We start from the raw sequence: 15589 nt of genomic DNA, 5'->3' as shown, positions 1-15589 counted from the left end.
TCTGAATCCTACACATCTAAGTGACTCACATTACTTACACTACAACCTGTGATGACTGACACCAACAGTGGTGTCATTTCCTTTTTTTCCTTGGAAGACATGTCTATAGTAGGAGCAGCTGATTAGGTGCAGGATGTAGATTCAGTCAAGTGGGCGGAGCGAGTCCTCGGTCAGGGATATTCGAGCGACATCATATGACCACAGCAGGACGCCAAGGTGGTTGAAACGTCGCGGCAAATGAGAGCAGAGAGGAGAGCGCCGCCTGTCCTCTCTGGGCTGCTGCTGTCTCTGAGGTTATTATGGCGGGATCCAGCCTGTGAGGCTTCCGTGGATCATCCAGCAACTTCCCCCATTAGAAGCTGCTCCAAGGTAAACTGCACGTGCCATCAACAAAACTGACACCCCAATCTAGGCGGGTCCCCTCTCGCCCTCCCCCTCCACATTATCCAGCCGGTGTGACAAGCCGGTAATGGAAAAATCACACTAAGCAAATGGTTCTTCTAATAACAATAAATTTCCTATAAAATTATGAAACCGTTTCCTCGCATCTATTTGGCTATGAATTCTAATTAGGGCGCCGGAGAGGCGGCGGTGCTGGGTCATCACGCCAGAGACAACACGGCGCCGTGATTGATGGCCCGATGCGGGGTCGGCCCATCCTCTCCTCTCCTGCTTCCTCCTTCTTCTCTTAAATTAATGGCCACCTCACCTTCCCCTTGCCACCCCCCCCAAAGCCCCATCTCTCTTCTCATTTCAATTCTGTGGACGGGAGGGATCGATCATTTATCTTGTAATGGCGGCATAATAGATCCATCACGGTAAAACAGCTGCACAAACTCCTATGTTGTCTCTGTCATCACAGCCTCTCTTCAGAAGAAGACCCTCCCCTCCACTGTTACATAGCCATTTAACCAAGCGTCTGTGGTGTTGAACGTCAGAAGGAGGAGGCGTTTTCTTCTCTCACAGGGACGTTAACACAATCCCTTTCATCATTTAAACAAGTCTTTCAACACAATGATTTATTTGTGTCAGGGAAACACAAAATTTTGGTGCCAAAGAAAACCACGAAAGTTATTTGTGAAGGGAAATTTGTCTGAGAACACCAAAAAAATAAAATAAAATGCGAAGATTGTTTTTTTTTTTAATATTAAATCAGTTAATAAGTGACTAGATAGCTCAATAATTAAAACTACAAAAAATGGGGAAAGAGAGGGAACCAATTAAAAAACTAAACTAAAACTAAAACAACTAAATAAATGTTTGATTATTACTCTTCTGAAATTATATGTACAACAGTAACCAACTCAATGCATTGGCAACTTGATTTTTTCATTTTGATACGTCTAATAGCATACGTTTCACTCGATCACTTCATTTTTTTGCCTTAAAATGAGCATTGTCTCCCAAATAGAAGACATATCTTGCACGTGCTATAATTTATTTATTGTTTATCAGAATGATTTGTATATATATAAAAGTGATTTTTCTAAGTCATTTTTAATGTATTAATTTTCGCAGCAATTATTAGTCCTCAGAGGAGCAGGAGGCTCACTTCAGCACCTGAAGAGGAGCCATATAGATTGGCCAACTCAACCGTGTTTTAGAGCACGCAGATCTTGAACCCCTGAACTTCCACCCATGTCCTAGTCAGAGGACTCGCCCACGAAAATAAATAAGAAGAGTGCCAGCTCACCATAAAACTGAAGATTATCTAGTGTCCACTCTGTTATTCACAGTTGATCACCGACTGATTCTTTGAGTGTGTATGTGTGTGTCCAGACTGTGTCCAGGATGACCAGAAGTCATCCGTCTTTGTTAGTGACTGCTGCTAAATATGCTTTGCATCTGGTCCCGGGCTCTGCGCCCACCTCCAGGCCCCCGTTTCAGTCTGTGTGACGACCAGTGTTGACGACACACACTGAGCGTGACCTGTGGAACATTAACTCGTCGACTCGTGGCCTCTGTGTCTACCGGTCCAGGAACGCTCCTGATTTAAATATGAAAAAAATTAAGTGACACGAGAAGGAGAGAGAAAAGTGGAGCTATAACCAGCAGCATCTGAAGAAGAGCAGGTTTAAGTGGCGTAGATGGGCTGCACGGAGAGCCGCACGACCGCTTGGATGCAGCGCCACTCAGTGGCTAGATGAAGAAGAGCTACTCCTATCACTTGTCCACTTCCGACTTTAAAGTAGTATTGTGATCAGTTTTTCTTTTTCATGTCCTCTTCAATGTAACAAGAAGCTACTCATTTAATTCAATATACTGTATGTATTTTTTTATTTAGTGACCATGCTTTTTATTTTTGTTTTACACTTATTGTATTGTTTCCATAGGTTTTCTGTATTTAATGTTTAATATGAAATATATAAATATAATATATACTAGGGATGCTCCCATTGACCGGGCACCGATCATGATTGGCGATTTCAGTGTGATCGGTGAATGCCAATCATTACCTGTCATTGCAGATCACTATTTTCAATAATTTTCTATTTTTGCCACCTTGAAGAGATATATAAAAACGTGTCTGAATTAAAATGATTTAAAGTTCATTTTTTCACATCATGTACACAGATCCATGTGAGAGAGCGAGAGAGAGCGCGCGAGAGAGAGAGAGAGAGAGAGAGAATATGCACTTTTTTTAAGTATTTGCTGCCTTCAGGGAACATGGGAACAATATTGCATCATCTGTTCAGCGTCCACACAGGCTCATATTTGCTTTCTCTTTACTCACCGTGCTTTTGTCTTTCAGCAGTTTCTCAATGACTTCGATCAGCTGCTCCTTCTGCTCCGGATCAAGACTGAAGGCAGAGAGGATCAAGTGTCACTCAGAGGAACACATTAACTCAGACATGGTTAGCAAATGAGGAGCATGAAGCCTTGTCAGTAATGCCACACAGAACCTTCAAGGTCTAATGGGTTCAGTCGGATGCCTGGTGAACCGTGGCTGGCTGTTGTTTAAACAATAAATGATGATTTAAAACCAGACACAAGCGCAAAAAGAACTTTACATAAGAACAACTGATCAAGCTCAATCGTCTGCTCTGGCAGATCAATCATGGACGATGACAAGACTCAGTCACATTTACAGGTCGCTGAAGACTCCTTGAGCTCAGGAGCTGACGGACTCAAAACCAGGTGAGCGCTCGTGCTGCAGGACTGGGTGATCTCCCGGCTCACCTGTAGAGCTTCTGGATGGCGTGTGATGCGGTCTTCCTGACGTACGGAGACAGATCGGTGGCCGCCTCCTTAATGGCGAGCATCATGATGGGGACGATGATGGGGACGCGGATGCTGGACAGAACCCTCAGAGCGCTGGCGCGGATCAGCTGGTTGGGATCCTGAAAGAAAGATGAGTGACAGAAACATTACAACCACCTGTGCCTCGTCTCCTTCTGAAACACCAACTCCATCAGGTTACACAGCAAAACATGTGATGCCTTTGGTACGGTTAAGTTTCCCCACATTTCAGGCGTGAGGGGGACACTCTGGACAGAACCTGATCTAGGTCTAAGCTGGTCAAGACTTCCTCTCTCACACACACTCACACCTACAGAGTCAAAGGCCACTCTTTCTGAACCGTGGGATTAAACCATAGTGCCTGGAGGAAAACCCACATTAGCACAGGTAACAGTAAAAACTCCACACAGGTTCACTCTGAGTTTCCTGAAGCTGGAATCAAACCATTGAGCATTTGGCAGACCGGCGCAGCAACCGCTGCATCACAGAGCCTCAGGATATGAATATTTACATGACAAAAGCTGACAAACCTGCCAAACAAACACACTTCACATCTCGAGTCTTAACACTAATTTCATGTTAAATTCTTCTCAGGGCAAATGAATAGCTAACTATAAACAACCAGTCTTCTTCCAATGTTACTTTTGTATCTCTTTGCAAGGTAAATACATTTACATTAAATTTATAATTTATTGATTGACAGACAGAAGGCAAGCCTGAATGAGAGGGGGAGTGATGATGACAGAGTGATGGTGAAAGTATTCATGTCAATCATCAGAGTGAGGGACAAACGTAAAGGAGGTGAAAAAGAGAATGCAGCAGGGTGGAGACAACTGTGACGTTGCTTTACAGGAAAGTAGTGCGTTCAGAGACTCAGGAGCCGGAAGAGGCAGAGATGAAGACACTGAGGTGGTCATTGGGAGAAAGGACAACACAAATAATAACCAGAAATAAATCTATGAGGAGCATGTGAGAAATTTAGAGATAAAGTTAGGGGGCACCAGGAGAGGAAAGACAGAGTTGAACCCAGGAAGTTGGAGATGGAGGACAGCAACCATGGAGCATTCAAAGAACAGATCAAAGTTAAACCCAGGCAGGAAAGGAGGGCAACAGTACTGTGATAAAAAGGATTTACCTTGAGTGCTCGCTGGAAGGTGCTGATGGACAGCAAGGCGAGATCCTGCTGCTCCTCAGCGTACCTGACCAGGTAGACGTACACCAGCTTCTTCAACTGCAGTGGACAAGAAGAATGAACCTTATTAACACGGCATATGTTGTTAATTGATTAATCCATATCTACAACATGAGACATACTACGTCACGCATGAAACGACAAACATTCATTTTTTTTAAAGGCTAACTAAATGCAATCAACACGACACAGTGACTGAAGGAGCACATTAGCACCCGTCTGTTTGCTAATTCACTATTGACCTGCTGGACTCCAGGAGTTCTCACTCATCGTTAGCACTTAGCGGCTAATGTCTGGAATTAATAACAATTAGAGGCAACAGAAACAAGAGTCAGAACTTTCTGAAGCAGTGATGGAGGACCACAAGGTTTGACACGTGGTCCAGATGACAACATATGACCAATAAATATGTCTCAAGAGTGCAGCAGCTCAGTAAATCAAGGCTGCAGCAGATTTCATTTGAAGCTAAACTATGTTTTTGAAATGCAAAATCAGGATAGCTGGGAGGTCGCCCAGGGTGCAGGGTGAACCGGAGACCTATCACGTGCTGGGTGTCAAGGGTTCACCGAGTAGCCCATTTCTTACATTCTTCAGCCGACATGATCCATAAGAGGTTTCTAAACTTCACTACATGACTATGACTCTGACTGTCTACTTCTTGTCTTTGTGTCACTGACACTGAAACAGGGCGTGATTTGCTAGTCAGGAAGAAAAGGGGGTGAAGGACAGTGTTGCATCCCTCAAACCTGAGTCCCTGTAACGGCCCAGCAAAAGAGGTAGTAGATCGAAATGGCCAGAACGAGCACCCTTCGAGGGTTTAAAGGATCAAAGATCGGTCACCCATAAGCTCTCCAAATCGAGAGAAGCCAGGGCAAGTGGTGTGAGCATTTTGTCATGGACAAGACAGAACCAGGAGATGAGAATTGTGGCCAGTGCAGGGCATGCATTTGAATTCCCAGAGAAGAGGTTGAAGAAGTTCATGGCTTTGGCATAAGGTGCCACCTACGCAGAAGAAATGGTGCTTTAATAATGGTCGCTTCACCCTGAGGGGCCATTGCTTCCCAGATGTTGGAAAGTAACGATAAAGAAGACGGATTTCTGTGATCCTCAACAGCTGCAACCAGAAGACGGGTGGACGATGAGAGCAAACAGGAGGAAGAGAATTTCTGGGGAGCATTGCTGCAGGAACAGAAGCCAGAAGCAGAAAGCCGGTCCTGAGCAGCTGGTGTGTACGAGCTGGAAGAGCAGAGACGTGACTGTGGCCACTCTGCTGTCAATTACCTCCACCCACCTGCTCCACCGCCCCTGCCACGAGCCGCTTCAGCCGAGAGCTCGCTGCACAGTGCCGGCTCTCGAACAGACGCCCTGCTTCTCCTGCTGCCTCATTATTCCGTGCCGCTAATCAATATTCACAATATCTGGACATGAGAGAGCCTTTCGAGACGCCAGGCGCTCCGTCATTTGCCGGAGTCGGCATGAGCGGCTGAGACCTCACATGAATTAGCGAAGGAAAAACAGAAGCCGCACAATCTGAGACCAGCTCCTCCCCACAGGTTCATACTCTATAAGTGATTCAAGTATTAGCTTATGGATTATGGCTCATGGGAACACAGAGACAGGTGTTAAACCGTAATTACAACCACCAATCAAGGAGTGCTGTGTTCATTCCTTCGTTGTAAACTTATGTCAATGAAACCTTGAAGAAGCTTTTAGTCCTCAAAACCTAGTAGAAGCCTCTTGCCTGCGTCATACTTCAAATCCAAACTATATCAATAACATACATTTAGCAGTAATACTGTGTAATGACAAAAGAGCAGTGGTCTTCCGCCTTGAGTGGCTATATTTAAGTTATATTCCAGAGTTACAGCCAGGCCACATATAAAATGTTCAGTTTGCTCACTGATGAATGATAAAATTTAGCCGTAAAACATGAAAACCATACACTTCTCAAACCTCCTGACAGGTCTCGCAACTATAATTGGTTCACCTGCGCATCACTCACAAGAGAATGGAAACATCTTTGTGTGAAAGTAGCTTTCTCTACTCTGCTTTTAGAGTTAGAGTTTAGACTTTTGTGGGGGGATTAACCTGCAGGTGTGGTGGCTGCCAGGAGGGGGCACTGAGTGTACCACGAGGTCAGAGAAAAATCCTTCCATCTGAGAAACTATGAAGTAAAGCCACCCAGATTTCCATCCCTCTGAAGGCATCGGGCAACTATTCTGGGGGAAGACTACCCCTAGCTGTAGCCAAGCTGAATTCCACCTAAGCCATCTGTAGTAGCCAAAATTGATTTGCTCCCTAGGGTTCCTGGACTCCCTCTTGGAGACAAAGTGAGAATGAAAGTAGAACTGCTGCTTCTCGACATCAAACGCTGAGGTGGCTTGAGCACCAAACGCCATGCTTGACTTCAAGATGTGTACGTTCATGACATCTAAAGGGAAATGATAGCGCAGCTTCGACCCACTCGACAAGAAGTGGCTCTCACGCGTGGACAACTCGACAAGTCAGACTTGTGCTGCTCAGAATGTTGACTGGACTAATTAAATTCAGTCTCTTTGGGAGTTCAAGTGGCTGCAGGAGTTTGAGCTGAGGTATTTTCCACGTGGTACCCTAGTGCTCACAGGGTGGCCTGTTTTTTTTCCAAGTTTCAAGAGGCAGATCGTCCTTAAAAATGGATGCTGAAGTGCCAAGCTTAATGTGAATTCTTATGAGACTGAAAACTGTTTCGACACATCCGTCCTTGATACCTCGATGTTCTTGCTGGCCACGTTCTTCACCACAGCAGGAAACAGCTCGGATGCGTTCTTCCCGTTGGCGATGAGCTGCAGACCAGGTAAAAGGGATTAAAACCTGTGATAACAGTGACCTTGCTCACTCACTGACTGTCCTCGCTCACTCACCCCAACCACTCTTTTCATGGCCTCCAGCTTCAGCGACTCCTTGGTGCTCTCCAACATCTCCTTCAGGTCTTCGTTTCTGTAGGCGGGGAACAGAGTTAGCATCTTTAGCTTCCACTCACCTGCAGGTGTTGTGAGAAAAGTGCTTCTGGAAGGGGATTACAAGTGAAGAGTCAGTTTGTTTTCAGTCTGGAGGAACTGGAACAACTCACCCCAGAAAGGTCACAGAGAATTAGACTGAAGATTAAAAACTACTCATTAACATCTATGGTAAATTACCACTTTGGGAGGAGGGAAACCCATGTGTTTACATCACCTGTGTGACACAGCAAACTGAAAAGAGCTGGGCAGAAAGGTTTAGTGATAAAGAGGGAGGAGGGGGTTAAAAGTTCAGTCCGAATGTGCCGCTCCAGGTCTTCCCACAGCTCTTATCCAACCCACATTACGAACAAGTGAAATGGAAAAGAAGCTGATAGTAGCAAGTATCCACGAGTCTCTGAAGGCTCTGATCGACCCAGAGATGACGGCTAACCCCGGACACTTTTTTTTGTGACCAGAGAGGCAGGGGGAAGCCGCTTTGGTGGCTGACATCAGCAACTACTTGAGTGCAAGTAGCACGACACAAGTCATGTTAGATGTGAGTGTACAGTTGTGTCAGTGCTGCATCTTCAAAAATGTGGACTCAGTGTCTGTGCCGTGACCCCTCTCACCGGTGGTCACCAGATTTGGAGCAACCCAAATAGCAAGACTTATACCTGTCTGGCCTCTCCAAGAGGGAGAAACTCAGTCCTCCAGGAGAGACTCAGAGCAGAACCTCAGTGAAGCGCAGCAAAGATGTCTCCAGGACTAGTGAGGTGGTGAACTGGGGTGACGCCCTGGGACAGAACAAGGTAACCCTTGACATATGATCATTCAGTTGACCTTTATATTCCCTCAGAAGAGCTGGAGGACGTTCAGCAACTAAAATTATTTTAGAGGATTTTATCAGGATGGACAGTCATGAGAGGTACAGCCCCAGAACAGGTTCACTGAAGCTTGCCCTGGTTAACTCACTAAAATGCACGTCTGCCCTCAGCACATTTCTTCTTGTCAGCTCCATTCTATTCACACTCACATGACACCATTCCACTGCTAGCGAGGACACACAATGCTGAACAGCTAGTGGTTTGCTTCACTGCTTCCCTCATGGAACTGACTGGTGTGAGAGTGCAAGTGCCTCACAAGGAAGAGTCAGTGGTATTGAAGAAGCCCCACTTCATCATGAAGACTTCACTGACTGAAGTGTGTTGTCAGTGTTTAACAGGGTCACCAAGAGAGCCCCTCAAACCTGCAAAGATGGGCCCGGGTCCGCAGTGTAATAGCCACATCTTCCCTCACCCAATCACCCTTCCACTGTTTTCAACAAGCTGCATCAGAATTTTTGTGGCAGAAACAAATATAGCTTGTTTACCAGCAGCAGTTTGCGTAATGGTGAGCCGGCCCTGGCGACTCTGAGCCAGTCGGAGATAGCAGTGCATTTGAAGTTGCTGATCCTCATCCTTCACAGTTCAAAGTGAAACCAAACACGCTGTTCGTGAATTCATTCAACTCTGAACCAGACGGGAATGTAAAGCTTCCAAGGTTCAAAAGATCAACTGCACATGCTCTGTGAGGCGGCAGACTACAGTACCCGGCTTTGTGCGCATCCTGTGGGCTACCGTCCGCGCGTGTGAGGGCCCGTTCTTCCTGACTGATCTCCGTCTTCAGAGAGAGTTGCAGGTTGTCCGCTGATATCAGCGCCGTCTTCACCGCGCCCACGGCCTCCGAGCGCAGCGAGCACAAGCTGACTTCCATGGTGAGGAGAGGAAAGGTGCGTGTGCTGCCTCCAGGCTGTGTGCTGACTCTGTTGACAAGTCGTCTTGTGCTCAACTGTCACAAGTGGAAACTCCAGCGGTCATCCTCCACAGTCACAAGATGTCAGTTCTCTATTGACAAGTCACTTGTATGACTCAGGACTGCCCACTGGACCCGGACCGCCGTTGTGGAGAAGGTTGTCTTATCTACACTGTGGTCACCTGGAGGGGCCAGCTGTGGTTCCACGCGTCACCAAGGCTGAATGTGAGGAAACTGAGATGAGATTGTGAAGCCGGAACCTGGAATGATTCCAATTGTGAGCTGAGGAAGTAGAGGACCGGCCTGATAGCTGGGTCCACTGGGTCGGAGTCGCAGCTGTATACAAATTTGGGTCACTGAAGCTTCAGAAATTCTCATACTCCCGCAGCTGAATTGTTTCAGAAGCCTGGAGTTTCTGCCCACCTCAGCGGTCTTTGTTCCACTTTTCTTCACCATCGTGTGTGATGTGTGTTTGCTTCTGTTGCATGAAAGCTGTCTGTGGTTACTGTTTTCTGGGAATGCTTGCAGGTTTGTTTGTTTAAATAGCACATGCGTGGCATGTGCTATTTGAAGATGACTTCATGATTGAAAAATATCTTTAAAGAAAGAGATGTCCCCGTTTCTTGTCTTGAACAGCTGCCCCTATGATCTGACCTCAGCAAGAGGAGGAAAATGGATCATTTAGCTAATCGATGGACCGATCAATCAGTAAGTACCACAAGCCAATCATTCAAAACTGGAACCATGAGCTACCATTACGATACCACAGCTCAGAGCATGCTGCATTTGTAGTGAAGGAGGAGGAAAGACAGCACCTGCTTAGCTTGGCTGGACATGTTGATGAGAAAAGAAGTCTTAGAAGAGAAAACAAGTTCTAGTCATTTTTCAGTGAGATAGAGAGCTTCATGATGCTGCAAAACGTTAAACAATAATAGTGAACAATAATTGCTATTGGTGTGCACCTGATAATCAAGTCAAAACAAGGATTTAAATTTGGGCAGGAAATGAGGAAGCTGCTGAGTCAGCAGGAATCTGTGCAGCTGGTCAGATGCTAGGGCTAACGTGATAAAGACTCGGCTGCAGCTGCAGCGTTATAATCACGTGCCAACAAAAGAATCTTTCAGTCGCCCCATTCTCCTGATGTGACATGTGACACATTCATGTGATGCTTCTTTACACTGCATTGTCACTTTACTTCTCGAGCTCCCCAACGAACCATTTTCATGAGCAATGGATATCAGTGAAAAGAAAGTTAAGAGTTTCCTGAGGAACAGAACTATTGTGAGGTCATGATCCCTAATGTGGCCACCAGGGAGGAAAGGAGTAACAACACTGTTGATCAGTTTGCAGTTCTAGCTTTCTTTTTAATTAATAATTCAGTAAAGATGGTGAGTTTTCCAAACATTAGGGAGTGATGTGTTTTCATTGTCTTCAATAATGGCACTTTTTTTCATGCCATGGTGAATGTCTAGAGAAAAATGAATTGATGAAAGATATAGTGTTCATGGAGGAAATGCAATAATTAAATGGTTAAAGAGAAATATGATCAAGTATATCAAACAAAAGACTGTAGTCTAGTCATGAAATTAATTAGATGAACTCTGCTAAACAGGGAGCCCTTTATTTTGACTAATCATTGTTTATATCTTTGAGCAATGCATAGAGAGTAACTTACAAGAGCGTTAAACCATCATGGCAGGTTCGACAGATGCAGAACACGTTCTTATCATGTACAGTATATAGTCTTGGCTCTTGATTGATAGTGATTTACTGCCCTCTAGTGTCGATGACACCAGAGGGCATCAGACACTAAACAAACCTAAATCAAAATACGTTTTATATACAAAGACGCATATATATATATATATATATATATATATATATATATATATATATATATATTCAGACACCTACATTTCTCACTCTTTGGTACATTGCAAATAATTGCTAAAATCAAAAAAAGTTATTTTATTCCTCAATAAGGTTGACAAACGACCCCATCTTGATGGAAAATGCAGAAACAATACGTACAAACAATAAGTATGTAAAACAGAAAAACTAAAACATTACATGGTCATAAGTATTATGACCACTTTGCTGTGATACATTTAACTCATATGCTGCCCATTTCTTCTGATACTCCTTGGTACAGTTCTACTCCTTTATTGGAGTCCAGCTGTGTGAGCATCAGGAAAGGGACACACCAGTCAATACTAGACACCTGACAGCTCCCAGTGCATTTCAGAGCAAATAAGAACCATGAGGTCGAATGAACTGCCTGAAGAGCTCAGAGACAGAATTGTGGGTAGGCACAGATCTGGCCAAGGTTACACCACCAGTTGGGACCACCAGAACTCTCCGTAGACCTACATCCAAACTGAGCAATCGTGGGCGAAGAGCATTGGTGCGGGAGGTCAAGAAAAACCCTAAGATCGCTGTGGCTAAGCTCCAGAGATGCAGTAAGGAGGTGGGACAAAGTTCCAGAAAGACAACAATCACTGCAGCCCTCCATCTGTCGGGCCTATATGGCAGAGTGGCTTGACGGAAGCCTCTCGTCAGTGCAAGACATATGAAAGCCCGCATGGAGTTTGGCAAAAAACAAATGAAGGACTCCCAGACTTTGAGGAATAAGATTCTCTTGGCTGATGAGACCAACATTGGACTTTCTGGCCTCAATTCTGCCCAATACCATCCCTACAGTGAAGCATGGTGGCAGCAAGATCATGCTGTGGGGGTGTTTTCAGCTGACGACTGGTTGCAATTGAAGGAAGGATCAATTCAGCCATGTTCAGAGAAATCCTGGAAGAGTGCTCTGGAGCTTAGACTCAGCCAACAGTTCACCTTCCAACAAGACAAAGATCCCAAGTGTGTCAGTGATGCCATTTTCTCCTACTGTCATGGTTCTCATTACCACATTAACCCAACTATTATTCATCAGTCTCCATTAAATGAAGCCATCACAACATTAATATGCAACAATTCCAAGTCTCTGCATCCAATACCTGAACACGTAGGTGTGGGCTTGCACCAATAGCCCTCTGACACAGACATGGCCTCCATCTCACACCAGCATCAGTAAACAAAAGTTGTAGCTCAATCAGGATAAAAGGGAAGCAGAGGTCAGCAAGTCAGCAGCTTTACAGTGCTTGGGCCAAAAAGAAGCTGGGCCAGAAGGCAATTTTTGACAGACAGACTCGCAGGAGCAGAAGCTCATGGCAGTATTTGCAGTCACAACAGCAGCGATAGTTGTTTGTTGGAGAAACCAATGCTTATTTGGAAGTGGATAAGTGCTTAAGAACAATCACTCATTAAAATGAGACAGTGATGGATAAAACAAGCCCTCCTTGAGTTACTGAACACGCTGCTCAAACTCTGGAGAGAGTTTTGGTCTTCACGTACATTCAATAACAAACTCAATTTTTCCAATTGAGCACAGTGGGGGAGTGATACTTTGAACTGTGACAGGGGTTGCACATGTATAAAGGGGATGGCAAGAAGTGAGCTCTGTGTCTGCCATAGTGGCACGTGTGCTGTGTGTGCTACCATGTGAACACGCTGCTTTGAAGAGAAATCTATTTAAAGACCAAGTCACACTGAATGAAATTTCCAGAACCGACAACAGAAAGAGTGCTCAAGTATAGAAATGTGATCATCAAAGGAGTGACTCTTCTTTAAAGGAGCTCAGGAAAAATGACTAAGAAATGCTTGGAATGTGAAATCACAGCTCCCTACATCGAGAATCATCTGATGGTGATTGTTGCTGACCCACTTGTGCGTTCAGAGTGCAGACGTGGAGTCTTGATTTCAGTATACTTCTAGATGCCAGGTGAACTGGGGAACTGATAGATAGATAGATAGATACATAGATAGATAGATACATACATACATAGATGGACTTTGAGGAAAAAGATTAAACAGATTTTATTGGGCCCAACACAGACAACAGGGGTCTGTCTATCTTTGTGATTGGAGATGAGTTTGTCCATCCGTGAGACTCAGAACAGAGCTACAGTTGCATCTCAGACGCTGCTGAGCTGGTGCTGGACAAGGCTGGCTCAGTCAGGGCTAGGAAATAGAACTGTGTGGAGGAGACAATGGCTAGATGTACCAGGAAGACCATCACTAGTCTATATGGAACATATTTGGTGTCTTTTGTACCAAGTTGTAAAGTTGTGACCGAATACTAGCTGTCTTTGAAACACATGAACTGTCCTTCAAGGCTGTGATCCTCGTCGTCCGCTGATGTTTTTAAGATCAATAAAGCCTCATTGGTCAGGTCAGTTTGGTGCAGATGTTGGTGGAAAACCACACTGTTACTCAGGCTCTGACACACCTTGTGATCTCATTTATAGGCAGAGATGCATTTCATGAAATAAATAAGTGGACACAATGGGAATATTTTTAAAATCGAAGTACTACAACACAAGCTTTGTACTTTTGAGATACTTAGTAAACACCGTGGTACTGTTTGGTTATCTGAACTCACGTGTCACTCTTAAAATGTTGATGAGATTGTTTAAGCGCAGCATTGAACTATCTTTAGTGAACAATGAGGGTTGATAGGTTAAAAAGTCTCGTCGCCATCACAGCTAGTCTTGATGCTGAGAAGCTACTGCTAGCTTCTCAGAAAAGCTACACTCCACTCCGCCACGTAAAGTTTACACCGCCCCCAAAACAAGAACTGACATAAAGAATTAGCGCCGGAGACCAAAGGCAAAGTGTGTAGAGGTGTCTTACTTTTTAAAGTCGGCGCTGAACAGTCCGAAGGCAGCCCCGGCGGAGCCGGAGGAGGAGGTCGGGGCGCTCTCCTGCCCAGCCTCCACGGCAGCCTCCGCTCCTCCGTGGTCGTTGTACAAGGCGGTAGTCGACATGCTAACCCTTTAATAAAGCCAAATGCAAGACGTTGAAACTTCCTGTGCGGTTATTTAACTCCAGAAATGCCTCATTTAAGGAGGAAATGTAAGGAGCAAGTTAAAGTTCTCCGAGATTTCCACCAAGTTTTCCACGCAGTAGCGGAAGTGTGAGCTGGCTGTCACATGACACGAAAGACATAGAACTAAGTATTCTAGAAGCACAGCCCTCGGAGCACACAGTAGAGTGCAGATCTGGAAATACTAGATCTACGAAAACTCTGTTGACGGGGCAACACTGCACTGAAGTCTGTCTATTGACATTTTCAAATACCGCAAATAGATAAAGGAAATTAAAAATATTTGATCTTCAGCCGCCGAATACCGAAGCTATTATTGCCCTGCACACTTTAGAATTCGGCGCAAATATTATGTCAAAAGATATGTTTTGAAAGTGAAACATATTGGAGGTGTCTAATCCAGATGCATTTCATCAGAATCAGAATTAAAAAAACTTTATTAATCCCAAGGGAAATTGTGTTTGTAACATGCTCTGTACACAACATATCACAATAAATTTTCAAGAAATAAGATTATAAAGTGCAAAAAAAGTGATACAAAAGATCTTAAAAAAACAATGTGCAACAAATGCAGTTCAAGAAAAGAAAATGTGCCAAAAAAAACCTTCATTGTACTTTTTTCAGGGACGAATTGTACGTTTTTATAGCCACAGGAAGAAAGGAGTTGGGCAGTCTCAGTCTGTTGGTCCATGTGCTACTGTATTGGACCAGGACCTGATGGAGGCGGTGGGTGATGTCCAGGATGCTCCTTAGTTTCAGGAGCATCCTTCTCTGCATAACCGTCTCCAAGGAGTCCAGTTTCACCCCCACCACATCACCAGGTTTGCGGATGAGTCTATTGAGTCAGTTAGTGCTCGCCGCCGTTCATCTGCTGCCCCAGCAAACCACAGCCAACAGAATTGCACTGGACACCACCGACTCATGAAACATCCTCAGCATTGTCCTGCAGACATTGAAGGACCTGAGCCTCCTCAAAAAGTAGAGACGACTCTGATCATTTTTGTAAAGGGTGTTCCGAGCCCAGTCCAGTTTATTGTCTATGTGAACCCCAAGATATTTATAGTCTTCGACCATATCCACAATGACCCCCCCTGGATGGAAACTTGGTCGTCCTTAGGTCCAACACAAGTTCTTTGGACTTGCCACATTGAGCTGCAGATGGTTCAACTCACAACAAGAAACAAAGTCCTCCACCACAGCCCTGTACTCAGTCTCCTCACCCTTGCTGATACTTCCAAATATGGCAGAGTCATCAGACAACTTCTGAAGGTGGCAAGTCTCTGACTGATAGTTCAAGTCCGTAGTGTAAATGGTGAAGAGGAATGGAGAGAGAACAGTTCCCTGTGGTGCCCCGGTATTACAAACTACTGTGTCCGACACAGAGTCCTGCAGGCGCACGTACTGTGGTCTACCCGTCAGGGAGTGCTTAATCCAGGACACAAAGACATCGACCTGCAT

The 15589-nt window shown here is 44.9% G+C and overlaps 1 protein-coding gene across 3 annotated transcripts in view; it reads right to left on the bottom strand.

Annotated features, from left to right (window-relative positions):
• The window catches only part of ap3b1a (adaptor related protein complex 3 subunit beta 1a), a 44157-nt gene extending 29936 nt beyond the window's left edge, over positions 1 to 14221 (bottom strand). For 2 of the 3 annotated variants that reach the window (XM_053882506.1, XM_053882515.1), the window contains exons 1-6: positions 8999 to 9197; positions 7333 to 7408; positions 7180 to 7254; positions 4376 to 4471; positions 3181 to 3341; positions 2735 to 2801 (exon numbers count right to left, since the gene is read on the bottom strand). In XM_053882506.1, the coding sequence (XP_053738481.1) occupies positions 2735 to 2801; positions 3181 to 3341; positions 4376 to 4471; positions 7180 to 7254; positions 7333 to 7408; positions 8999 to 9162 (639 nt within the window). In that variant the 5' untranslated portion in view covers positions 9163 to 9197. Of the gene's footprint in view, positions 1 to 2734; positions 2802 to 3180; positions 3342 to 4375; positions 4472 to 7179; positions 7255 to 7332; positions 7409 to 8998; positions 9198 to 13938 lie in introns of those variants that run through there. The other variant, XM_053882523.1, reaches the window with a different exon arrangement.
• Between the last annotated feature and the right edge of the window lie 1368 nt (positions 14222 to 15589).

The sequence above is a fragment of the Synchiropus splendidus genome, chromosome 1, assembly GCF_027744825.2.
Source record: "Synchiropus splendidus isolate RoL2022-P1 chromosome 1, RoL_Sspl_1.0, whole genome shotgun sequence".
Lineage (NCBI taxonomy): Eukaryota > Metazoa > Chordata > Actinopteri > Syngnathiformes > Callionymidae > Synchiropus > Synchiropus splendidus.
Note: the sequence above shows the minus strand (reverse complement) of the source record. Positions and strands in the feature narration are given on the sequence as shown.